The sequence below is a fragment of the Trifolium pratense genome, linkage group LG1, assembly GCF_020283565.1.
Source record: "Trifolium pratense cultivar HEN17-A07 linkage group LG1, ARS_RC_1.1, whole genome shotgun sequence".
Lineage (NCBI taxonomy): Eukaryota > Viridiplantae > Streptophyta > Magnoliopsida > Fabales > Fabaceae > Trifolium > Trifolium pratense.
The window spans coordinates 8584198-8609640 of record NC_060059.1 but is presented as its reverse complement, the minus strand read 5'-3'; the positions used below and the strand labels follow the sequence as shown (position 1 = coordinate 8609640).

Below are 25443 nucleotides of genomic sequence, written 5' to 3'. Positions count from 1 at the left end.
GCCAAAATTTAATCATACGTAAATTAATTATGTTAAAATTGATATTGACTAAAATTGAGTTAAAGGTAAATTGATTTATATTTGGATACATTTATATAGCAGTGAGGCGTAAGGCGTGTCTATATACTTTTTGGGAGCATACAACTCATTGTAAGGTGTAAGACGTGCCTAAATACTTTTGGGGAGCCTGCAGTTCGTTGTAATGAGCTTTTAGACTTCAAATACAAGCACGACCTGGTCAGATATGTGTTATTTTTATATTTTTAGGCTGCGGGAATTTCTGTGAATAAAGAGGCACCGGTGAACTTCTTGACTGACTCGCAAGAAGGGAAATCGACGTTTTGCTCAACGCATGTTATAGTGTATGGATGGGTGATAGGGAAACATGCTTGTGTAGACTTGACTGAAGTTTTCCCACTTATAATACCGGCGGTTGGGGGTTTTACTGTGAAACGAATAACCCTCAAAGCTACTTCAAGCAAAATGGTCAAACATGAGAAAGCGTGTTTTGACAATCAATATGTTTTTATACCATTTATTTTTGACATTTTTGGCTTTCTAGCATCAGAGGTTGTAGACCTTCTGAAAATAGTTCAAAGGGTCATGCATAACACAATGGTGTGTAATCTAGGTCTATGTGTGTAGTTTTTCGAATGTTTGGGTTTTACTATATAGAAAGGTTTAGCGGCGTAACTTGTTATTTGTGTGTAATTATCTTTTACACACACACACACACACACACACACACATATATATATATATATATATTATTTTGATTAAAAAATTGAGTTGAACAATAAATTTAAATGTAAAAATCAACTATAAAAGCAGAAACTATATATAAATTAAATTCAAAAATAAAATAAAAATAATAAATAAAAAAATATTTTACATTGACCGAACATAATTTTTTGAACAAGCACAAATGAATTATATTAACATCAAAAGAAAGTCTTGCCTAGCACAAGACGTGCCGGACAAAACCGCAGAGTTTTACAGTTCGCAGTAGTACATTGAATCAAAAGTTTAGTCGATGCCCAAACATACAAACGGGCTCGACCACCACATGTGGCTGTTTGTGCCTAGATGGACATTTTTGGCCTCCAGCCACCAAAACGTGTGTAATTTAACCTTATCTAACATTTGCTGAAGTGTTATTCATGTTGCCTTGAAAACTCTATTATTACGCTCATGCCACAGGACTGAAACACAACACAACCACACAAGCTGTAGGAATGACCGGCGAGCTCGAAACCCACCTGAACAATTAACAAACTGCACAAAGTGATCCTGTAACATCTCCGCGTCAGTCGCAACAACACCTAACCAAGATCGAACCATAGTCCACAATGGTGCAAAAACTGGACATGAAAGAAACAAGTGATCAACGGTTTCCGATGCACCGCAACCATTCACACAAAAGCAAGCATCATGGTGGATGATATTACGCGCCTCCAAGTTGTCTTTAGTTGGGAGCCTGTTACGCAGCAGTTTCAAAGCTAAAACTAAGACTTTTAGGGGAATCTGTTTATGCCATACAAGATCGGCAGAACCGTCGCAGTAGCTGAACATAATTGTTTATTATCTTTTAACCAAATCATATATAAAAATTAAACTCATCAATATTGTAAATTTTATTTAGTCAAAATATGAAGTAGAAGATAAAACAATATGCCAAAAATAAAATAAAAACAACAAATACAATAAATAATTAAATATACACTGACAGTACATGGTGTCAAAAGAAATCAAATATACACTGACAATATATATATATTTTTACCAAACATATGAAAATTAAACTCATCAATATTGTAAAAAGATTTTATCAAAAAATAAAAAAATATAGACTAAAAGATAAGAATGAAAAAAAAAAATCCATTAAAAAAAAGATAAATACATTAAAAAAAAACAACAATAAAATAGCGGATTCGAAAAAAGTTGAAATATGATTTCACAAATACATTGAGATCCACTACTACAATTTCTCTCTCTCTCTATCTCTTTCATTCTCTCTCTCTTTAACTTCTTTTGTTCCTTATCATCTCACTTTCTCGCTCTTTCTTCCCCCATACAGATTTTCCACCAGCCAACAGAATACGCGAGAAATTTTTCACAGTTTTGAGGCGCAAACACACTCTTCGTAGCTTCTTCTTATTCAATTCAATACTTCATTCATAGCTTCTTCTTATTCTCACTCTTCATCGATCTGAAACGCCGCCGCTAAATAAATATTTTATATATTTATTATTATTCCTTTTATTTTCATTCAGATTGTCAAATTCAATTCGTTAGGTTTTGTTTTTCGTATCTCGTTTTTTTGTGAATTTTCGTTTTCGAGCTGCGGTGAAGCCCTAGATTGGTTTGCGGCGCGGTGGATATTGTTGTGGTTGTGGTTTCTTGTTCGATCTGTGGGCGGGGAACCTTGTTGAATAGCGTTGGTGAATTTAGCTCTACGAACCCTAATTTTGGTGTGAAAAGGGATCTGGTTGATTTTTTTTGGTGGCGGTGGTGTAGTTTTGTTTGTTTTTGGTTACGTGCGTTTTGCGGTGAACGCGGTGAATACGGTTTTTGTTTATTAGTTTGTGCCGCCCATGCTATTGGGTTGAATTTGATGCCGCCGGAACCTTTGCCTTGGGATCGGAAGGACTTCTTCAAGGAGAGGAAGCACGAGAGGTCGGAGTCGTTAGGGTCGGTGGCTAGATGGAGAGATTCGTCTCATCATAGAGACTTTAATCGATGGGGATCCGCCGATTTTCGCAGACCACCGGGTGAGTTTCTATGCCTTTGCCCTTTTGATTTGTTATTATCTATGGTTGTTTAGATTTTAGATGAAAAAAGACTAGATGATTTGTTATTAGGTTTTGAGTTTCTGGATTTTTTTTAATTGTTTTTTGAGCGGTTTATGATTTAGGTGATTATTCTTTGTGTCTTTGATGTATTGTTGAAGATCTGTTCCTGTAGTTACTAGTTATTTTCTTTAAGACTTAAGAGAGGTGGATTTTTTCGCAAGATTTGTTTGTTTAATTATGTGTTTTTCCCCCTTTTCTTCTCTTTTTGTGTGGATGGGAATATATACTTTGCTTGTGTTGATTTTTTTCTGTTTTTTTCTTTCTTTTTTGAATATTTTCTGAAGGTCATGGTAAGCAGGGTGGTTGGCACATGTTTTCTGAAGAGCCTGGTCATGGTTATGGGGTTTCTAGGTCCGGTGACAAGATGTTGGAGGAAGATAGCCGGCCGTCAATTTCACGGGGTGATGGAAGATATGGCAGGAGTAGTAGGGATAATAGAGGAGGTCCCTTTGGCCAGAGAGATTGGAGAGGTCATTCTTGGGAGGTCACCAATGGCTCTCCGAATTTGTCTAGGAGGCCACAAGATATGAATAATGACCAGAGGTCAGTTGATGATTCCCTAACATATTCCTCTCAACCACATTCTGATTTTGTAAACACTTGGGAACAACATCAATCGAAAGACCAGCATGATAAGATGGGTGGTGTTAATGGGTTGGGAACAGGCCCGAGATGTGATAGGGAGAATTCTTTGGGTTCGATTGACTGGAAGCCACTTAAGTGGACCCGATCTGGAAGCTTGTCTTCTCGAGGCTCAGGTTTTAGTCACTCAAGTAGCTCAAGGAGCATGGCAGGGGGAGATTCCTATGAAGCAAAGCCTGATTTGCAACCCAAAAATGTCACTGCTATTGAGTCGCATTCAGGAGAAGCCACTGCATGTGTGACATCTTCTATGCCTTCTGAAGATACGATGTCTAGGAAGAAGCCTAGACTAAATTGGGGCGAGGGACTTGCAAAGTATGAGAAGAAAAAAGTTGATGTACCTGATCCAGGAGCAAACAAAGATGGCTCGGTCTCATCTGCTGGCAATATGGAACCTTGTAATATGACCAGTCCCAACATGGTAGAGAAAAGCCCAAAAGCTACAGGATTTTCGGATTGTGCATCTCCTGCAACTCCATCGTCTGTTGCCTGCAGTTCCTCACCAGGTATGTCGCGAAGCTTTCTTTACTATTGTGTTGGATCCTTCTGTTATAGGGATATATAGGAGCAAAATAGCAATTTAACTTGTAGAAGAGTTTACTAATAACATCTAATCCTGCATGGTCAACATCTTGTATCACATATAGGATCGTAGTTAATCCTATTGTGACATTGTGCTGTTTATCTTGGTGTTTCATGAATAATTGCCCGAAATAGTAGGCAGATACCAGCCGATGCAATTTTGTAAACGTGTCAATACTTTTTAGTCTTCACTACTACTTTTTATATGCAATATTTAGATTGGATTGGGTACCATTTGCTTTATTGATGTTTTCTTTTGTTCTCCTTATGTTTTCCTTTCACTGTATTACTGCCTTCAGTTTTCATGTGATATTGAGATCCTGATCCTTGAACTTGTGTTGTGTCCCTACCTCTGCTTTTAAAAACAGGTAGCTTGAATAGGATAATGTGGTAGGAAAATTTAACATCAAGATATCCACAAACTTATTTCTATAACAAGATTACTTGTCCTATAGGATGGTTAATAAAGTCAATATACTAACAGTCATTGGACTATCTGTTCTCAGTTGTAAATATGTTTTGACATGGTATTCTATATTTATTAAAACTATTGTTTTGGACTCTTTATACTCTTATTTTGGCAAGATAATTTTCCGAGTTTAGATGGCAAATGGCAATTATGATTTCTTCTTCAACTTTCATATCATAGTAATTGATATATTATGTGTACTGCTTGTATTTACCTTGCATAATTTTTTTTATGCCAAAACCTAACTTCCACCTTGTTGCAGGCGTGGATGATAAATTATTGGGAAAGACTGCAAATGCAGGCAATGATGTTAGTAATTTGACCGATTCACCAGCTCCTGGGTTCCAGAATCACCTGCAGAAGTTTTATCTCAACCTTGATAAATTGGATATGGACTCCTTGAATAATTTGGGCTCTTCAATTGCTGAGTTAGTACAGTCTGATGATCCAAGTTCCGAAGATTCTGGTCTTGTTAGGTCCAATGCAATTAATAAGTTGCTGATATGGAAAGCTGACATTTCAAAGGTGTTGGAGATGACTGAATCTGAAATTGATTTGCTTGAAAATCAACAGAAGTCTCTAAAATCTGAATCTGTGGACGTATATCAGTGTCCAGTGGCATTGGGTTCAGAAGAACATGTTGAAGTATCTCAGAAGGTCATTCGGCCAGTACCGTTGGAAATCATTTCTTCTGATGAACCCAATGCAGATAAGATGCCACCTAATTTATGTAGTATTCATGAAAATGACAAGGAAGAGGATATTGATAGTCCTGGATCAGCAACTTCTAAACTTGTTGAGCCTCTGCCTTTGGTAAAAGCAGTTTCTTCATGTGATACTGGGGGATTTGGTATCTTATCAAGGGATGTGGGTACTATTCAATCTACTTCGATGAAATGCTTAGTCCGCTGTACTACTGGGAAAAATGTTAGTGTATCTGCTTGTAATGATGTCAATACACCGACAGAAGTAAAGGAAAGCATGGATGATGCTACCTACGGAGCAAACTTATGTTCTAGCTATGAGGATACTTATAACTCAATTATTGCTTCAAATAAAGAATATGCTAACAGAGCGCATGGAGTATTTGCTAAGTTAGTGCCAAAAGAATGTAAAAAGCTTGGTAATATGGGAGTCAGCAGTGATTTGTCCTCTCATACATTCATTATGGAAAAATTTGCTGAGAAAAAACGGTTTGAAAAATTTAAGGAGAGAGTTATTGCACTCAAGTTCAAAGCCTTGCATCACTTGTGGAAAGAAGATATGCGCCTACTGTCTATAAAGAAATGCCGTCCAAAATCTCATAAAAAAAACGAACTAGGTGTGCGAACTACCTGTAGCAGTAATATGAAGAACCGATCTTCCATCCGTTCACGGTTTCCTTTCCCTGGTATGAATCTTTCCGCTAGTTCTTTTGCTTAACTTATGCCAGTGATTATGCATTGTCTTTCTATTTGATGCTGTTCAGTTATCTCATGTAGTTTACCAATGAGAATAAAAGAAAAATAGGTTTGTTTATATTAATTTTACTTGATTACTCTGTCTAAGAGTATAAGAGCTTTGTGCAACCTTATTAATTTGATATTAGAACCTTTGAGAGTCGATAATTAATTCTTTTACTTTGACTGCTATGGCATGAAGTTGTTTTTGCGGTTTGTTTTAATAACTTTTGGGTAAAAAACAGCATAGTTAAATTACATTTTTCCTTTTTGATGTGATAAGGTTCTATGAATTTGTAGTTTGTTTTTTGCTTGTGAATTCTTTTTAAAATAAATAAAATTAAGTGGCTCTGTGAGGTTGACATCCTTATCACAATAGTCTATTATTTTTTGGCATCTAGGTTTTATTTTTGGTATGAAAATAGCCTCTTTCAATTTTAACGTTCATTTTATTAATGCTATTTATACCTTCTAACTAATATATAGTGTAGACAATTAACAAAATGGATTCATTGAAGGAGAGGAACATAATTCCTTGCAACAAATACAGAAGCATGTGAATGGTGATGGATATATGAGAAAATAGAATCCTGGTCTCAGACAGGGATTCAAATATGAAGGGGGTTATTTTGGTTTTCTACTATTAGGATAGAACAACGGATTGGTTTCTCTGCCATGAAGATGAATTTTTTGGTTTTAATCTTTTCTATAGTTTGGTTTGGATTAGTAGCAGCTTTTCTAAATTTTCCTGGTTTGGTTTGTTCCTAATAGTTTTGGTTTCAACCAGCCACTCTTTGGTTTGTGCCTACACTTAAAGTTACTCCTTTTCTTCCTTACTGGAAGATGGTGTTATTAAACTCGGTCTGGAGATCATTTTGGCCGGGTGGTTGGGTTGCTGGTCTAACTAGTGGGTCTGGGTCACTAGTTGAACCACATGTCATGTCTCTAGCATATTCAATTTCATGTTGTTCTATGTGATTCAATTTACCGCTTGCCACTGTTCTTAAATCTAATATTTTAAAATATCTATATATTAATCCGAATCAACACCTAAGCAGTAAGCAACTAGTGGTGCAGTCGATGAATTGGATATTGCCGCTTTTCATCAAACATGGCTTCAATGCCTGTTTGTGCAACTTCGGCATTATTTTTAGAATACCCTCATTTTCAACGAACCAAACCACTTGGATCTTATGGGTTGAGTGATTTCAGGTGGTCTAACCAAATCTTAGCTGGTTCATATGCACAACCAATCCAATACAATGACTGGAGCGGCCATGGGTTTGAGTCCCAGTAATACCAGTTTGATTGGCCGGTCTGGTTTTAATGACATTGTTCGTAGGAATTTGTTGGTTTTAGTCCTGGTTATTGGCACCTTTAATCTGCCATTGTAGCTTTGTGGCTAATAAATAAGCTAAACACACATAATTGGAAAATCAGTTAATTTCATAATCATGGTGATTCCTTTTTTATTAATTAAATTGAAAATATTCTCTAGTGAATGAAATGTTTTGTCGTCAAATTTAGAATATAGGGATTTAGTGGCATATGACACTGTACTGCAGTGAATGAAATGATCCATCGTTCTATCCTTATGGTAGAGATTCGAAATAAGCCGTCTATATATTGAATTACTGTAGGTTAATGGTTCTTCATGGCTTTACCTAATGTGTATGACCTACATACATGTTGTGGCATGCATTATTTAGTATTTGATCCGGGCCTGTACAAGATGATCATATATAATTTTAGCGTGGTGATATATCTCAATGTATACTATATTTGTGTTTTGTCATGGTGGTGCATACTACAATACATATCTGCTTTGTTGTGCTGTTGTTACATAACTTAGTAGGAGGATTTTATAATTGCTGACCTTTTCTCCTTGACTAGTTTCTTGTAATGATTTTGATCTGAGTACCTTTCTTTCATGGGTTGTCAATTTGTCATTCCTGTTCAGTTTCATTTGCAAGTTATTTGCTTGGCATGTGCTGGCTTGACTGGCTAACGTCGAGTCAGTTAACCTCAATTGTTTCTATGAGAATAGTTGTTATGTTACTTGGTAGTGTTTTGAAGTTGATGATCACATTTAAATAGGTTTTGAGTTTTGATGCTGAAGCAAGGTTTATCCGGTACTCAATTTCACACATCAAAATTATAGATGTATGACAATTTGGGGATCCTATTCTGGTTTATCATATAATTATTATATCTGTCTTATTTGTTTGTTTTGCTATTACACAGTTATCTTCAATTATGAGTAGGTTTTCTGTGATGTTTGGTGTTGACGCAATATTTTGTTTTATAGTTGTTTGTTGAGTTATAATTTATTTAATCTTTTTGCTGTGATGATAACCAAGCGTTTTTCAATGCACGCAGCTGGAAATCATCTAAGCTTGGTTCCAACCGCAGAGATCATTAACTTCACAAGCAAACTTCTTTCAGAATCCCAACCTCAAATTCAGAGGAACACCCTGAGGATGCCAGCATTAATATTGGATGAGAAGGAGAAGATGGTTACAAAGTTCATATCTAGTAATGGGCTGGTCGAAGATCCGTTGGCTATTGAGAAAGAAAGGGATATGATCAATCCGTGGACATCAGAAGAAAAAGAAATTTTCTTGGAGAAATTTGCTGCAATTGGAAAAGATTTCCGGAAAATTGCTTCTTTTCTTGATCACAAGACAACTGCGGACTGTGTTGAGTTTTACTACAAGAATCACAAATCTGAATGTTTTGAGAAACTGAAGAGGAAAGATGTTGGTAAGCTCGGGAAGTCATTTTCAGCTAAAACTAACTTGATGGCATCAGGTAAAAAATGGAATCATGAAGTTAATGTTTCTTCGCTTGATATTTTGAGTGCAGCTTCATTGATGGCAGATGGCATTGCAGGTAATAAAAGGATGCGGTCAGGAAGAATCCTTTTGGGGGGATATGGTAATGCCAAAGCATCAAGAGCCGAGGACAGCAATATTGAAAGATCAAACAGTTTTGACATCCTTGGGGATGAAAGGGAAACTGCTGCTGCGGCTGATGTATTGGCTGGTATATGTGGTTCACTTTCATCTGAAGCTATGAGTTCCTGCATAACAAGTTCAATTGATCCTGTGGATGGTAACAAGGAAAGGAAGTTCTTGAGAGGGTACCCGCTATGCAAACAACCCTTGGTGCATGATATTTCTCAGAATGCTGAGGATGAGACTTGTTCAGATGAGAGCTGTGGTGAAGTGGATGTTTCGGAGTGGACAGATGATGAGAAGGCAGCTTTTCTTCAGGGTGTATCATCTTTTGGTAAGGATTTCGCGAAAATAGCACGGTGTGTAGGTACAAGGTCCCGAGAACATTGCAAAGTTTTCTTCAGCAAGACTCGGAAAGTCCTTGGATTGGATCTCTCACACCCCATTCCTGGAATTGTCGAATCCGCGCTGAATGATGATGCAAATGGTGGTGAGAGTGACACCGATGATGCATGTGTTGTTGAGGCAGGTTCAGTGGTTGATGCTGACAAGTCTGGAAATAAAACAGACGAGGACCTGCCTTCTGATGCCTTGAATACATTCCATGACGAATCCAATCCTATGGAAGCTAGGAGCCCGTCAGCTGAATTTAATGAATCAAGAGAAATCAGTGAGACAGAAGTACGTCTTGAAAATTTAGACGTGGCTTCCAATGTTTGTGCAATTAAGGTTGAATCTAAGCTGGGATCTGATGGTAGTGGGGTTGACTTGGGCAAAACCGACAAGTCTGGTTCAGTCAATGAAGTTGGCTTGGGAGATGCAGTTAGAGAATCAATTTCTGCTTCAGGAGTAACTGAACCGCGGGAGTGTCGTTCTGTTGCTGTGGATAGACTAGATTATGAGGGTTCTTCTGGGGTTTTTGGAAATGGAGTGGATAGGCAAAGAGCGTCAGCACCCCAATGTGTTGATGACAGAGATGATAAACATGAAGCTGATGCAGGTATTGTAGTTGAATTGAAAAACTGTGTGTTAGAGTCAAGCACTGCAGCAAATATTTCATTCTCACCGGTGGTCAATTCATATTCAGGATTGAGTTTTGGTTCTGAAAATAAGCGCGTGTCCTTTGGAAAGCCTCATACCTCAGCATTATCTACAAACGATCCTCGGTCAACTGTAAATTCATTTTTTCTAAAAGCTTGTACTTCTCAGTGTGAAAAAACAGTTAACCAGGATAGGCTGTCCTCAACTTGTGATATTCAGGGAGGTAGAGATATGCGATGTCATAGCTCTGGTAGCAATGGTGACCATCAGCTTCCTCTTCCAGGGAGCCATGTCGAGACTGTCAGTGTCCTCCAGGGCTATCCAATGCAAGTGCCCATCAAGAAAGAAGTGGACGGGGATGTGAATTGCTGCAGTTCTGCGACTGATTTGCCTCTTCTGCCCCAAAAAATCAAACAGACTGATGATCATTCCAAAACATCATGGCATTCTTCAGATGCAGAAAAAACATCCGGAAATGGTGATGTGAAATTGAAACTGTTCGGAACGATACTAACGAATCCTTCTTCCACTCAGAAACCTAATTTGATTACAAAGCGAAGTGAAGAAAACGGTACCGGTCATCCAAAGTTAAGCAACAAGTCTTCTAATCTGAAATTTACTGGTCATCAAAATTCTGATGGAAATTCGAAAATTTTGAAGTTTGACCACAGTGATTATGCTGGCCTTGAAAATGTTCCAGTGATGAGTTATGCTTATTGGCAAGGAAATGGAATACAGAGTATACAGCCTGGTCTCTCGTCTTTGCCCGATTCTTCGTTCTTGTTAGCTAAATATCCTGCTGCCTTCAGTAATTATCCTATACCATCTTCCAATTTGGAGCATCAACCATTGCAACGGCATTTGACTGGTTCATCTAATTTTATAGCTAGAGACAACAATTGCAGCAATGCTATGCTTGATTATCAGATGTTTAGAAGTAGGGATGGTCCACAAGTGCAGCCATTTATAGTAGATGTCAAACACCGCCAAGATATATTCTCTGAGATGCAGAGAAGAAACAGTTTCGAAGCAATCTCTAGTTTGCAACAGCAGGGCAGAGGAATGATGGGAATGAATGGTGTTGGAAGACCTGGGATTCTAGTGGGAGCGTCGTGCAGTGGTGTCTCAGATCCCGTGGCAGCAATCAAAATGCATTATTCCAATTCTGACAACAAATATGGTGGTCAGAATGGGAGTATTGTAAGAGACGATGAATCTTGGGGAGGGAAGGGGGACTTAGGCAGGTAGTAGATGTGGTCGGCGGCAAACTTTTCTCTTTGCCGCTTCCTGTATAATAGTTTTTGTGCTCAATACAGTGGGGCGATTTAATGGTTCTGAAGCCCGTCTTTTTGGTAAATTATTAGGTTCTTGTTATGTGGCAGCAGCTTTGTATTTGTTGTATTCGATGAAAATACAGAAATAATCTTTGGAAAAAGTTAGGAGGGGCGATTGCCATTACCATTTTCATTTGCCCCCTTTACTTCTCATTCTTGAAATCATCTCCCTACTTGGTTTGAAGTTTTGACTATTCATTTCAAGGTACTAATTCCCTATGAGAATGATAGTGGGCTTGGTTTGTGTTTCAAAACTCCCTTAGCTTTTATAATTTTATCTGTTAGTGAAATATGGAAATAGATTCAAAAAGCTTTTATAATTTTATCTGTTAGTGAAATATGGAAATAGATTCAGTGGTATAATTTAGTTTTGGAGCAGCATCTTTGTTTACCAACTCTGATAGGAATTGCATATATTTTTTACACTCTCATTAACAGGCTGAGTTGCCAATTAAGGATTTATTGCAACAATCTAAAAGTGGACTGATACTCTTATGTTTGTAGAAGGAATTTGAATGGAATAAGGCAATGGATACCGTAGAGATTTACCACAGCTGAATGAATAGATTTTAGAAGAGAAGACCTTAGGAAGAGGTTGAAGAGAAGACTTTAAAAATAATAGTTTTTTTCTCATAAGAAAAAATAAATAATCTGTATTAAAGTTAGGCGTGAGGGTTGCCGAAGAGAGTGGAGTGGAAAATGACTTTCACGTTGCCTTCCTCTATTTTCGCTGGTGGCAGACCAAATTTTCTTTAATTGTTTATCTTTTTCAACACTGATATCATGATGGACCCCTTTTACCAAAGTCAAAAAGATGACAACAACTCACTACCAAACAACCTTGTTTATAAATAGGAAAAAATTATTAATCATCATTTTTGTATATTTGTTTTTGTCGGATATTTTTGCATATTTTTATTTTCACATATATCTTTTCTTTCAAATGTATTTTGTAAAAATAAAATAAAAAAGTAAAAAGTAGGTTAATCAATCACATTGTGAAGAGGCAAAGTTCGTTCACATTACTAATTTTTCTTTTTTCCAACGAATCCGATAAATTAATCCAAATGGATAAAAGAAACCGAATCAAACTAATGAAAACAGTACACGGTTAGTTTGGATAACAGACGGAAATTACTTTTGCCGCCCTATCAGTTACTCGCGCATCCCATGTGCCTTTTCCATTTTACCCTTCCACTACTTAAATAGCGGAAGATAAGGTGTTTTGGGGGTGTTCGCTACTTAAGTAGAGGACAAAGGTATTTTGGTAAATCCGTAGGGCGCACCCTAAATCATTAGGGTGGCAAAAGTAAACCTCATTAAAGACACCAATCATCTGAATGAATAGATACGGGCCCGCCCACACAAAACAATGCTTCTAATTTATTTTTAATTTTTTTCATCACCTTTCAGTTTTACTCATTTCAGATTCATCAATCAAATATAAACAAGAAACATAGCTTCACTTCTTGCCATATATTCGCTGCTGTCTAGACAGAGCAGTAGCACTCAATACCAAATCCGTTGCACACAAAACCCACCTCCGTGAAAACAACCACGTTTTGTCCTTCCCTTTCTCACCATCTAACACCAAACCCAGATTTCATTCAAGCTACTAGATCCTCTATTTTAGTAAAACTCATGTCAAGAGCCTCTCAATTAGGGTAGGAGAAAAAAACCAAACATATTTGGGAAGGTAGAAACTTTAGGGCTTGTTGAAGAATGAGAAGAAGAAATCTTATAAAAGGTAGTTATGTGGAAACCTGTTGTAGAGGTAAAAGTCACTTGCCCTCCAAGCCTGTGGCATCTTAAATACATCTCTCTGCATCAGCATAGTGTATCTTTCAATAGTCAAACCATCTTAAACAATCTAAGCATTTGTCTACTGCTCTATAGCAATTCCTTTAGCCTCTTCATTTGTTTGGAGGATGGAAGGAAGGGGTGCCACAATTTCGATTATCTGCAATACACGTGAAACTATTTTTATTTTGGAAACCACAGCACACACAAAGTAAAGTTGGTATGAAGCAAAGTCATATGCATTCATTTCTCAAATTTTATAAACTGGAAAAATTAATTCTAGGACAAATTAATTCCATTTTTCGATGGCTCTGGCCATATGATCTTCTTCATTCCCAGTCATAATGATACCAATACTTTTTAAGTACCTCATTAGTTATTGGATGGGAGAGAGATAAATTATGTGCATGCAGATAATACCCACAATCTCCAGGAACTGGTTTAGCAGGCCTTGGATAACCCCTATGCAATGAGCAGCAATGTTAAAATTTATATCAAATCCCTAATTACAAAATATTGTTCTGCCAAAAGGACTAGAAAAGAGTTAAGAGAAAAACCCCAACACTATATATGGAAAATTGATGCTCAAACTAACCATCATCTTTTGTCTTTAAATGTCATCTAAAACAAATATTGAAGAATTACAAGTATTGAATGCATATCAATAAAAAAGTTTAATTTGAAAACACATTTTCTGATAGAGGGTTGTTTGCCCGCTAACATGGCACACTTCTATTTACGTTTCTCACAGAGGATTACGAAATGGCATGAATAGTGGTTATAAACATGAAACATTCCTCATCTTACTAATCGGCTTTATGGGATTGAGTTAAGCTCATCTCAAATTCTAAGAAAGTCTAACGGTTGAGAAGTAGGACATGGTTTGCGCACTCCAGAACATGGTGCTTAAAAGTTCGCTTGGATTCTCTCTAAATTTACTCAATTAATGTTGATTTTAAGATGGGGGAAAATATCATTGCATAGAGAATTAGAACAAAATCTGACTAAAAAGGAGAATATATAGTGTTAGATGAGTGGAAGTGTCCTTGTAAAAGATAAAGACAAACACCTACCCATCTTCAGCAAAACTCTCATCCAGAAAGTCACAATCCAAGCATTTTGGCTGCCCACCAACATCATAAAGAGGATCACCTGCCAATAAAAATAGAGGAAAGTTTTTTTTGGGAAAAGTATTTGTACGAAGAAATTTGATTTCAATAAAGTAAGAACCAAACATGTAACAAGCTAGTAGAACCATATCCCTAAGACCCTAGCAAAACAAAGGATAAAATACCCAACTGACAAACTTAAAAAATTCACAAAGAGTAAATGTTAATTTCTAAATTGAGACGCTAATAAATATTCATTTCAATCTCCGTAAATAACATTATTAACTTCAATAAACTTGATGTTCGAAGACAAAATTGAAGAATTTCAGCACATTCTATGTGTGTAGAACACAAATGTTGATGGAAAGTAGATCATGTTCGCGATGACTTCCATCAAGGGTATTGGATGGCGATTTGCTAACATTCGCTGTAAGAAAGCTGATGTTGACATGAACAAGAGGGCCGGTGAATCTAGTGCTGCGGAATTGGACAATTTGATGACAGTGTTATCGAACCCTCGTCAATACAAGGTCCCAGATTCGTTTTTGAACAGGAAGAAGGATTACAAGGATGGAAAATACTCTCAATTTGTTTCTAATGCTCTTGACATGAAGTTGAGGTATGATTTGGATAGACCCAAGTAAATCAGAAACCACTGTGGTTTGAGGCACTACCGGCCGCAGGGGAAAGACTATTCGTGTCTCAAGGAAGCGTTAAGCTGTTTTTATGTTTTGGCTTGGAGATTAGATGGTTTTGATTTGAAGCACATTAGACCTGTTTCCTATACCGACTTTGTACGGTTAAATGATCATGACAATTTCAATTTTGTTTGGTTGTGTTAAAAAAAAAACAAGAAGACAAAATTGAAATAAACAAAATATTTCAAGGGTATGCACAAAATATTTACAAATCCATATTTACTTCAAATATTTTTAGCCATTGAAGTTTAAAGGATATGCACAAGTCAATATTGATCTCAATTCATTTTTATTTATGTGAAGCAGCATAAATAAACCAGCATTAAATATTTACCTAACAAAGGATGCCCTATGAAAGAGAGATGAATGCGGATTTGATGTGGCCGTCCAGATTGAATCTTAACCTGTTAAAACAAGCCAACAGAAAAATTATTAAGGATGTTACAATCCCATTTTCTGCAAAACACACGCATAGTTTTAGTATTGGATACTGAAAGTGCATAACTTTTGGAATGGCACTTTTTGATAGGACATCAGTGAACATTGAACAATATCCGAGAACAGAGCAGAGTTGCACATTGTTTAAGTAAAACAACGGTTCATTTGAAGTTTTATATTATCTTATGAATATAATGATGATTAATTTCATCGACGTTTTTATTCATAAATTATGGTAGGTACTTGACAGTAGATAGTTCAATTATTTTTTATCACCCTATCACATCTAATGTATTTCTAGGATCAAGTTTACAGTCTTGAAAAAAATTGGCAACCTGGACCAATGTAGTATTTTCTTGTACATTCCTTTCTAGAATGTCCACTACACTGAGCGCTGGTTTCCCTGATTCAATGAAAACAACTATGCATGAGTGAACAATTAAGAAAAAAATAGAGAGCGGTTTTATGATGAAAAGGGAACATTTTAAAAAAAGCAGATGAGTGGAAAAAAAATTAATGATTAAAATAACCTGATTGAGAAGCAACATATAACCCTTTAGCAACACCAGGATACTTTACCATTCCAATTGGTTGATTAACTGTCACCTGTGAAGAAACATAATCTTTTAGTAATACAAGAAGTGTCAATAGAAGCAGCCATGCCAAATAATTGGAAAATTAAACTTCTATGTATACAAGCATATGACGGAAAAATATAATTTATAGAAGTATGAATTTAGTTCTGTCAAAAAAAAAAAGAAGTATGAATTTAGAGATCATTCAGAGAAGTTATTGCATTTTTCATTATGAATAGGTGACATGAAATACTCACACTTTCTTATACCTTATACTATTTCTTTTATTCATATTTTTATTTCGGGGTGGATGCAGTAAAAAGAAAATAAAATGTCGGTACATTACCGTATCATTATCAAGTATCCCGCTCGCAAGTGCTCGGTATATCTTTGCAATCTTCCCAAGCTCCTGGTTTGTTTCTCTGCTTCCGTAAATAACAGAATACAATGAGTGAAACAAGGTGATTGAGTATAAAATCTTAAGTTCAATTTTAAAACTTAAGAAGATAACTTTTTTCGCGTGTTCTATTTAAGAGTGCTCTACTTCGATAAACAACAGGATACAGATTGAAGAGTAAATTAGGCAGATACAATAAACCAAAAAGATGGTTCTCTCCAAACCTTTTTCTTCCTACGCGAGATGTTCCATCAGCAAAATAAGATGCAAGACGAGCTCTGGCTAGTTTTGTCTTTGCACATAATAAAATTCCTGTGATGCAATCAATCATGAAAACAATAGAAAGTGCCGTGGACTAGTTTGTTGTCTGTTTATACATTAGAAGTTAGAAGGGTATCAAAAGAAAAGGTTCTACTTATAGTATAACATCTCTGGTAGTGATGCTGATAACTAGATAAATATCACTGGTTTACTACCACTTTTAAGTTAAACAATCAACCATGATGAAAATAGTGATTACCAAGGGGCTTTAATTTTTTTACAGGCACATCCATTAATAGTTGAAGATTATATTAAAATAAAACTGCTTTCCTCCCATAGAGTTCAAAAACTCACCTTAGTTCATGCATGCATGAAACAATTTGAAATGAGATTAAGCAACAAATATAATACAACACATCCACATTTCAAAAGAAATAGCCAGACAACCTGAAGTTCCCCTCCCTAGGCGATGAACTGGAACAGGGTGAGGCTTTTGGTGTGCTTCAAAGGTACTCTTACTGTTGGCTTCCCATTGAAGCTGTGTTAAAACTGTTCTTTGTTGGAAGAGACCTCCAGGCAGAACTTGCAAGCCAGAAGGCTTGTTTAGAGCAATCTGAATTCACAATCAACATCACATTTAGGAAAACAAGTATTAAAGACATTCTAATCGTTCGGTACATGCAATGATATATATATTAGTTAGAGAAAGAAATTTTGTTGATATCTTAGTTTGAAGATAGTCAATACTTGTGTTAAGGAATCACTGAAAGCAATCAACGAGAATGAAAAATATATAAATCTATCCAAGAGACAACTCTCTATCTACTGTTTCCATCCTTCTCACAATCAATCGAGAGCAAAACTTACAATGACATTCATTAATTTCAAAGTTTAAATTCAACATAATTTATCACGCGAATGGTATAATAATCTGTGAGACACAAAATTGTATAATAATTAGGGCACTGATTAAGGAAACCAAAAAAAGAAAGTTTTAAGTTGAAAATAAAACTTTTTAAACTTTCGAGGAGTTGACTGCACAAGTTTCGATGCCATATTACTATATTTGTTTCCTTAAACGGTGCCCTCAGGGCACTGTTTAGCATTTTCCTAATAATTATAGTACAAAGTAAAACTTACAATGTCATCATCTTCATACAAGACTTGTATTGTGTGCGGTGCATCGGGTTCTTTCCATGGAAGTCTATGATACACTAGCTTTGAACCGACTCTAGTATGAAGAAGTAAAGAAACATAAGATAAAAACACCCTTATATGTTATAATAAAGCCAAAGATGAAATCTTTTCAATAAAAAGAACCTGAGGAATGTGTTTGGATCAGTAACAACTGTTGCATCAACTGTTATCTGTAGATAACAAACATTCTATAATTCAAATCCATATTCATACATTTGTAGTAAAATATAAGTAAGTACTAAGTAGTAACTAACTAGTTGATGATGAAACTCAAACCTGGTCACTTTTTATACGCTGCAACCAACTGTTACAATAAGAAAGAAGTAATAACATTTGTTTCAATTTGTGATTGATTATGAGTATATAGCGAATAAAAGGAGAAAAGTTTGAATTTTTATGATAAAAAATCTAAAAGGGTAGTTGAATTACCCTTGTAAGGGAGCTGAACTTTTGTACTTGGTTGAGTAAAACTGAATCAGTGTCAACCCTGAATCAATCAATCAATCAAATTCAAATGCAAATTCAAATATGAATGAATAACAACAACAACAACAACAAGAGAGAAACGAACCAGCATCGGAGGGTCGAACAACGTCGTGATAGGAAAGGCCGTCATTCAATTCCGGCCAAGGAATTCCAATTTTCTTTGAACTCACCGCCATTCCCAACTTCTATATCGCTTATGTTTTAATCTCAATTTTTAAATTGTTTTAAGTTCTCTTTTAACTTCTTTTTTTGACACAATGACAAAGTCATTTTTTTTTTTTTACTCAACAAAGTCATGTATGTATGGAGTTAGGGTATTGTAATTTCTTTTATAGAGAGGAAATGAAAAAAATAATCATTGAAAACTTTCGCATATAAATAGAAAAGGTAAAGTATGAACTCTGATCACAGCGTCTGATTTAACGATTTCAGCATTTTCATCAGTTGAGTTAAAATTTATGTACATTTATTATATAAAGCTAAGATCGTAAAGTTGAAGTCCAAATTGACACTTTTAATATTGAAGGACCAACTTTAATATCAAGAGTAAATGAAGGAGTTAGGGTAAATTGGTTTACAATTTGGACCAACATGAGTAATAGGGTAAATTTTTTGGTCTAAATATAAAGTTAACATATTAAAGTTGAAGAACTAAATTGATACTTTTATTACTGAAGGACCAACTTTAATATTAAAAATAATTTAAGGGACCAACAAGATAATTAAGCCTAGTTCTTTTTGTTGATAAATATAATTAAGCCTAGTTAAATCATAAAAGGTTGCATCATATTCATATGCTTGAAATACTTGGAACTTGTGTATTTGTCCAAAGGGTTGTTCTGAATGCTTGTAATGTGGCATCATTCTATTTGATTTTTGTAAAGGATTTCATTCTATTTATTGGATTAGAGTACCCTTTTACATGCAATACGATTAATTTTGGATCAAAATAACCACACAAAATAACCACATTCACATTTCCGTTTTGCCATTGCAGAATAGTATCAGTACAAGCCTTGAGAATGAAGTAACGAATCACTCAAATAAAGCCAATACAATATCATTATATTGGCCTTTTATTTATTTATTACTTATATGTTTTTGCATTATTACCGGAGCATAAGAGAAAAGGCAAAGAGGAAAAATCTAAATGACATTTTGCCAACTGAGGCATTCAGTTTGAAATGGGCAAATCGAACAAATTACACACTCAGGGTACAGAGACAATTACAGTGCAGCAGAACCATCAACAAAATACATCAGTTGATGAAGTTCCTGCCAGCTGAAGGGAAGATGCATTCCACTTGATAGCAGCATCATCACCACAGTGCCTGTCTTTAGATTTAACCACTGGTAACTGAGCCGAACCAACATCAGTAGTCTCTATTGCAGACAACTTTTTTGCAGCAACTGCCTTCAGACGGTACCTCTCAGCTCTCGACCCGAGTACTTGGCCCAATATTGATGCTGCGATAGTAAATGCCATGGCTGATTTAGGCATCAACACAGACTTCCTAAGCATTGCTATGAATGGAACAGCTGCATGGACTGCAGCAAACCATGACGGTGAAAATTTCTCAGTATGTTCTCTCCATATACCCAAGGGAACATTTGCTGCCATCCCCATCATTCCGATCACAAGAACTTTTGTCGGCAAGCCCTGAGGACGGAGATTCTTTGCAAATGCGGTGCGTGCTAAAGCTGCCCGGGCATCAACTATCACCTGCGGGCACCTGTATTTCATACCGGGAGGAGGCTGAATAACCTTTGCTACAAGTGGAAGGACTTTACTAACAGCCTGATATGACTTTGCAATTGGGCAGTTCCCATTTTGCAGCCAGTCATTGCCTGCCTCATGCTTCGAACCATCCTGAATATCAGTTAAATACACACATCAGGGACAGTGAAAAAGTAATGCGAATCAAGACTGAAAGTTATACAATCTTAAAATGTTTCGAAACAAATATCTCAGTAAGTCATTTCTTTTTTATAGGCAAATATTAGTTGTTATGTATGCTAGTATTTCCTCAATCACCAGGATTTGAATCCCAGTTCTTTAACTCCTTTCAACCTTAGCTCAAACCATTTGAGCTACCCAACTAAGAAATCTCTTAATTTACTCCACACCCTCTAGAAAGGGAAAAAGAACAATCAAGTTACTAGGCTTAAACATGTTATTTATAAATTAAAAACCTTGACTAGAGAATCCTTTCATAGAAAATGACTTGGCAGTGGTAAGAAAAGCAGATTGAATGTACTGCATACCTTTGAGGAAGGTTCTTTTTTTGAGTTTTTATTCTTGTTCTTCCACTTCTCATTAAATGCGTCAAAACCGAAAGCCCCGCCAAACCCAAATGATGATAGACTTATAGTTGCTGCCTTTGCAGCCAATGGATTGAATTGGGATTTTGGAGGTTCATGGTTCACTTTGTCTAAACGCTGAAAAGATCTCTCAGATAAGGGAACTACACCATCGCTCCCATGGAAAAGCCTAAATGCCAAATCAAAATTGGGACCGTCTTCAAAAATTGGACCTTTAGCTGCACGCACCTGTGTAAGAGATATTTTGCAAGTATATCAGTTTCTATTTGAGATTAATAACAGAACAAGTAAAAAATATTGTTCTTGCACCATAATGACATACCAAGATAGCACCACATATTACAAATGATTTCATATCATTATAACCTATAAGTAATGAGCGCATGGAGATATAAAAAAACACAATTTGTTTCCCGGAACAGAAACTATAAAAAGAGCATGATATAACGGGTACATTCTCAAATAACTGCTCGGCGGCAGCAAAATCTACATATGCAGCCTAAAGTAAAGATGAAATGAGAATTGTCAGCCAAAAGGAAAACTTACCGGCATTGGAAAAGCCAAAGGTGAAACAAATGAGAAGTTAGTGGGTTCATTAATGTTCCTCAAGAAAGGACACCTAAGGATAGAGTCCTCATTTATATCTCTAGTAAAGAAGTCCATTCTCCTGCTTCAAATCTAACAAACCTGCAAAAAAGGGAATCATAAATAAGAAAGAAACACATCGAGCAATTGGCATGCACACACACATAAACAAACATGTGAAGTTCACATCAAGATTCAATACCTAATGATGGCTAATACTGAACCGATATGATATAATAAAGCAACAATAAAATAAAAAACACTAATTTTTTCGGTCCAAACTTCAACCTTGAGTCCTACTCCTCCTCCTTCCTTCCTTCCCCGTCTCTTGTCATTAACAAGTGACGGGGAGTGAGTTGTCATTGAATCAAATCGACAAGCCTATAGCATTCAATATTACCAATTAATTAACATCATACTTAATGTATGTTTGGTTCCATTTTTAGAGGAGCCAAAATTGATTTTAGTATTGTAGAATTAATTTCGACATGTTTGGTTGCTCTCGAGTTCAATTGATTTTGCCTCAAGAATTGATTCTAACTTGAAGCTAGAATTTGGAGCTTTTAATTCAAGAATTGATTTTTAGACTCAAATTTATTGTTTCAATTCAGCTCAATTTTAATCACAATCAATTCATTCAAAAATCAATTTTTCTTACCACAAAACTAAACACACAATTAAGCAAGTTAAGCATTCTCAGTTCCCAAATTGCATTAATTCACACCACTAAAGGTTCTAAAACATCTAAATTTTTGCATCTCCAAAAGTCAACTCAAGAGCAAATACCAATTCAATTTCTACATTCAACCCAGTTTACAACAATTGAAGCATACCAAAACCCAAATCACAAATTCACCAATTAAGTTAAAATCAGATGAAAAAATCTAAACTTTTCAACAATATCACAAATCCCAGAACAAAAAATCAAAAGGGTTGTGAAAAATCACCCAAATGAAGAAATCAAAAAATGGATCCAAATTGGTTCACCATAGAAACAACATAGAATCAAATCAATGAGCTTTAACAAAAAGAATAACGAAATTATAAAGAAAAATGAAAAATGAAAGAGTTGAGATAGATACCTTTCGGAGAATGCAAGAGACACACGCCAATGTAGAGAGAGAAAGTGATGAGAGAGAGATTGAAAACGTGGTTAGGTGAAAGAGAGAGATGCTAAACTCTAATCTAACAGCTGAGGAAAAATATTGAAGTTTTTTTTTTTTTTTATTTCTTCTGAAAAATAAATGTTGAATTGAATAGTGTTGTTTATTGAAATTTATTTATTTTGAAGAATTTAAGAGAGAAAGAAAAATTGAATAAAAGTCAATTATGGCTGTGACGTGCACACGCCAAAAAAGTAGATACAACCAAAGTTGAATGGTATTGTGCTGTGCTAAGCACGAGGTCTTCTATTTATTAGGAATTATTCTATTTATGATGATTTTTTATTCATTAAAGATTAGGTCAAATTCTAGTTATACAAATATTATACTCGGTCTTGTGTCAAAAAAATATTATACTCGGTCTTTATTTTTACTCCATTATACTCGGTCTTTATTTATTGAATAATTGATGTATTTGATCTGAATGTAAATAAAAATCAGATGAGTACGTTTGATCGAAAATAAAATTATTATAAATTTAATATAAACACATAATTTTAGCTTTTGTTAGGTGTGGATAGAGATGAGGTACGATAAAAATATTTGGATAAGAATAAAATATAATAGTGACATGATAAACATTTATTCTATAATGTGTTTGACATGTTAAATGTGTTACATTTTTCTAGACAAATAAAAATGTACCGTAATATATTTATTTTAACCAAAAATGAAAAGACACGTATGTCATATTTAAATGATAAAATTAACCTTATAAAATAATTACATATATCTTTTTGAAATTAATTTTTAATATCTTTAAATTTTATAAGTTAGTAAAATAAAATACTGAATAAATAATTAAGTCATTTTATATAACTTTTAAAAAATCTATTGACAATACTAAATAAACAAAAAAATTATTTTTAAAAACATGATTAAGTAAATAATTTTATTGATAAAAGATTAAGTAAATAATTATATGTATTAATGCTTCAAAAAAAAATTATATGTATTAAAAAATACTTTTAAAAATTATATTTAATTTGTTAAATAAATATCCATATTTTGGTAATTTTAATAATAATTTTATTTCTAGTTCCAATAAATTAGTAATTATTAATATTTTTATTATTTATTATAATATCAAATTATTTTTTGTTTATTTTAAATTTATATCAATAATTTTTATATTTTAAGTTTATATTTTAAATTTTGTTTTATAGGATAAATTAATATTTATGTTTTTATCTATCGTCTTTGTTTTTAACTCATCTCATATTCAGGACAAAAAATTTAATTAGAAATCAATGATAGAATATATTTCAAATTTAACTTATCACCTTTTATTATTTTATGAAACACCGAATTGAGACTTCGACCAAAACTTTACTTTTTTTACCCTATATAATTTTACCACATTGTATAAAATGTGCATGAAATTCATTGCATATAAAATGTATATTAATATTTTGCCTAAAAAGATGTATATTAATATTTCTATTATGAATATTGCTTTATATTATATTGTATGGTTTTGGTCAATGGAGTTGTTAGTTGGTGGCTTTATATTTTATAATAATATATAGTATATGGTTTGGTTGTCGTTCTGGCCACTTGGCCATGCTTTTCATTATTTTAGAAAACTTAGAAGAATATTCCCTTTACACCACTTATTATGACTTTCATTTTATTTCATAAATAAATAAATAAATTATTGCCGTCCTTACCTGATGTTTAAAGGAGATTAAGTGAATTACTTATATTGGTTGACAATTAAGTGAATGAATATATTAATTATTTATTAATCTCTTGAAAGGTAAATTTTATTAACATAAGGATAAAAAATTTACAAGAATTAGGATCGTGTGGTTTCATTTTTACCATATGCTACAAACATATGAATTTATTTTATATTTTAAGCAATTAAAAAGATCAATATATTAATCACAATCATAGTTTGGCATAAGATGTGCACAAACTAAAGAAAATATTAATTATGCATAGGTTGTCAATTTGCATCCGGTGGAGCGGATCCCTGCGGGGATTGCCCCATTCGGAGCTTCGAAAACAAAGATTTTATCCTTGTTGGAATGAGAATGGAGGCAAAAATTCCTCCGCAGGCACTTCGGGGTGGGGATCGGGGACGAAGCATCCGTCCCCGCGGATTCACCGAATCCGTCCATATATACACTATATTATTATTATTATTATTATTATTAATATATATTAAATATTTATTTTTTTAAAAAAAAAAGTAACTGAGGAGTCATTCAATTTGGTTGGATATTTACCAATTACCAACAATTTTGAGATATTTATCTAATTTGGTTGAATATTTACCTATTAACAACAATTTTGAGATATTTTGATTATAAACTTTTGTATGATTATGCATACTTGTGGAATATTTTGGCTGTTAGGTTTTGTATGATTATTAGTAGCCAAATATTTTTGCAATGTTTTTTGGTTATGAATGCATTTTGTGTTGTTTTTATTTTTTTAAAAAAGAAAGACGCAAAATATTTGTGTTTTTTAAAATAAGACAGAAAAAATAACGTCATACTACTGTCATAATTTGACAGAAAAATATAAAAAATTTGTTAATATTTGATATCCGTGGATTTCCGCGGGAACCGTGGAGATTTGTGGGGATGGGGATGGAGACAAATATTCCCTCGTAGGGACGGGGATGAAGGCAAAATCTCCTCCGCATGCACTTTGGGGCGGGGAACGGGAAAACTTCCCCACACATTTCCTGCCCCGTTTACACCCTAATTATACAAACAGTTTGTCACAAAGAACCAAGAAGCTAGTGAAGTGCTACAAAACGCACATCTATCTAAACAACACAAAACAACATGCTTGTTGGCCGTACAACGGCAACAATACATCAACGGCAACAGTTAAATCACTCTCCACGCCAAACAAACAAAATGGTTTAAATATCACAATGATAAGGCCCACTTGAAAACCTTCACTTTAAACCACCATCAAACATTGACCTTTATTTGATCGAACACAAGGTTGCTATCGAACGATTTATTATTAAACAAGAAATCATTATGAGCTTTCCAAATCCTCCAAATTATTGCCAACCAAATAACGTGATAATTATCCTTAATATTCAAACAACGATCATGTAAGTCTTTAAAT

The 25443-nt window shown here is 34.7% G+C and overlaps 3 protein-coding genes across 11 annotated transcripts; 1 reads left to right on the top strand and 2 right to left on the bottom strand.

Moving 5' to 3' along the window:
• The first annotated feature begins 1932 nt into the window (after positions 1-1932).
• Positions 1933-11636, top strand: LOC123919105. Of its 4 annotated transcripts, XM_045971323.1 has the most exons (6): positions 1954-2771; positions 3137-4000; positions 4808-5935; positions 8364-8795; positions 8877-9941; positions 10029-11636. In XM_045971323.1, exons 1-6 carry the CDS (start codon positions 2615-2617, stop codon positions 11228-11230), a joined length of 4848 nt encoding a protein of 1615 aa, XP_045827279.1. In that variant the 5' UTR covers positions 1954-2614; the 3' UTR covers positions 11231-11636. The 4 variants fall into 4 exon arrangements, with proteins under 4 accessions (XP_045827277.1, XP_045827279.1, XP_045827278.1 ...); XM_045971321.1 differs by having other exon boundaries at positions 1933-2771; positions 8877-11636; XM_045971322.1 differs by having other exon boundaries at positions 8364-9941.
• Positions 11637-12315: 679 nt separating this feature from the next.
• LOC123919168 (RNA pseudouridine synthase 5) lies at positions 12316-18610 on the bottom strand. 4 transcript variants are annotated; one of them, XM_045971326.1, is made up of 14 exons: positions 18363-18610; positions 18221-18278; positions 18068-18095; positions 17915-17961; positions 17735-17825; positions 17042-17207; positions 16558-16645; positions 16283-16358; positions 15892-15967; positions 15697-15764; positions 15258-15327; positions 14190-14268; positions 13485-13578; positions 12316-13276 (listed from the first exon to the last, which is right to left on the bottom strand). In XM_045971326.1, the coding sequence occupies exons 1-14, from the start codon at positions 18451-18453 to the stop codon at positions 13199-13201; spliced, it is 1110 nt and encodes a 369-aa protein (XP_045827282.1). In that variant the 5' UTR covers positions 18454-18610; the 3' UTR covers positions 12316-13198. The 4 variants fall into 4 exon arrangements, with proteins under 4 accessions (XP_045827282.1, XP_045827281.1, XP_045827284.1 ...); XM_045971325.1 differs by having other exon boundaries at positions 16283-16361; positions 18363-18512; XM_045971328.1 differs by lacking the exon at positions 13485-13578 and having other exon boundaries at positions 16283-16361; positions 18363-18514.
• Positions 18611-19300: 690 nt separating this feature from the next.
• LOC123919079 lies at positions 19301-22571 on the bottom strand. Of its 3 annotated transcripts, none has more exons than XM_045971305.1 (4): positions 22267-22571; positions 21146-21286; positions 20543-20827; positions 19301-20147 (listed from the first exon to the last, which is right to left on the bottom strand). In XM_045971305.1, exons 2-4 carry the CDS (start codon positions 21260-21262, stop codon positions 19524-19526), a joined length of 1026 nt encoding a protein of 341 aa, XP_045827261.1. In that variant the 5' UTR covers positions 21263-21286; positions 22267-22571; the 3' UTR covers positions 19301-19523. The 3 variants fall into 3 exon arrangements, with proteins under 3 accessions (XP_045827261.1, XP_045827269.1, XP_045827275.1); XM_045971313.1 differs by having other exon boundaries at positions 22132-22267; XM_045971319.1 differs by lacking the exon at positions 22267-22571 and adding an exon at positions 21843-22118.
• Between the last annotated feature and the right edge of the window lie 2872 nt (positions 22572-25443).

Coding starts and splice junctions, on each gene's coding strand:
- LOC123919105 (XM_045971320.1), top strand. CDS start 2,615: ATGCCGCCGGAACCTTTGCCTTGGGATCGGAAGGACTTCTTCAAGGAG. Junction 2,772..3,136: donor CGATTTTCGCAGACCACCGG/GTGAGTTTCTAT, acceptor TATTTTCTGAAG/GTCATGGTAAGCAGGGTGGT. Junction 5,936..8,363: donor TTCACGGTTTCCTTTCCCTG/GTATGAATCTTT, acceptor CAATGCACGCAG/CTGGAAATCATCTAAGCTTG.
- LOC123919168 (XM_045971325.1), bottom strand. CDS start 18,453: ATGGCGGTGAGTTCAAAGAAAATTGGAATTCCTTGGCCGGAATTGAAT. Junction 18,279..18,362: donor TGTTCGACCCTCCGATGCTG/GTTCGTTTCTCT, acceptor TGATTGATTCAG/GGTTGACACTGATTCAGTTT. Junction 15,765..15,891: donor ATATGTTGCTTCTCAATCAG/GTTATTTTAATC, acceptor TCATTGAATCAG/GGAAACCAGCGCTCAGTGTA.
- LOC123919079 (XM_045971305.1), bottom strand. CDS start 21,262: ATGGACTTCTTTACTAGAGATATAAATGAGGACTCTATCCTTAGGTGT. Junction 20,828..21,145: donor CTTTGGCTTTTCCAATGCCG/GTAAGTTTTCCT, acceptor TCTCTTACACAG/GTGCGTGCAGCTAAAGGTCC. Junction 20,148..20,542: donor AAAAAGAACCTTCCTCAAAG/GTATGCAGTACA, acceptor ACTGATATTCAG/GATGGTTCGAAGCATGAGGC.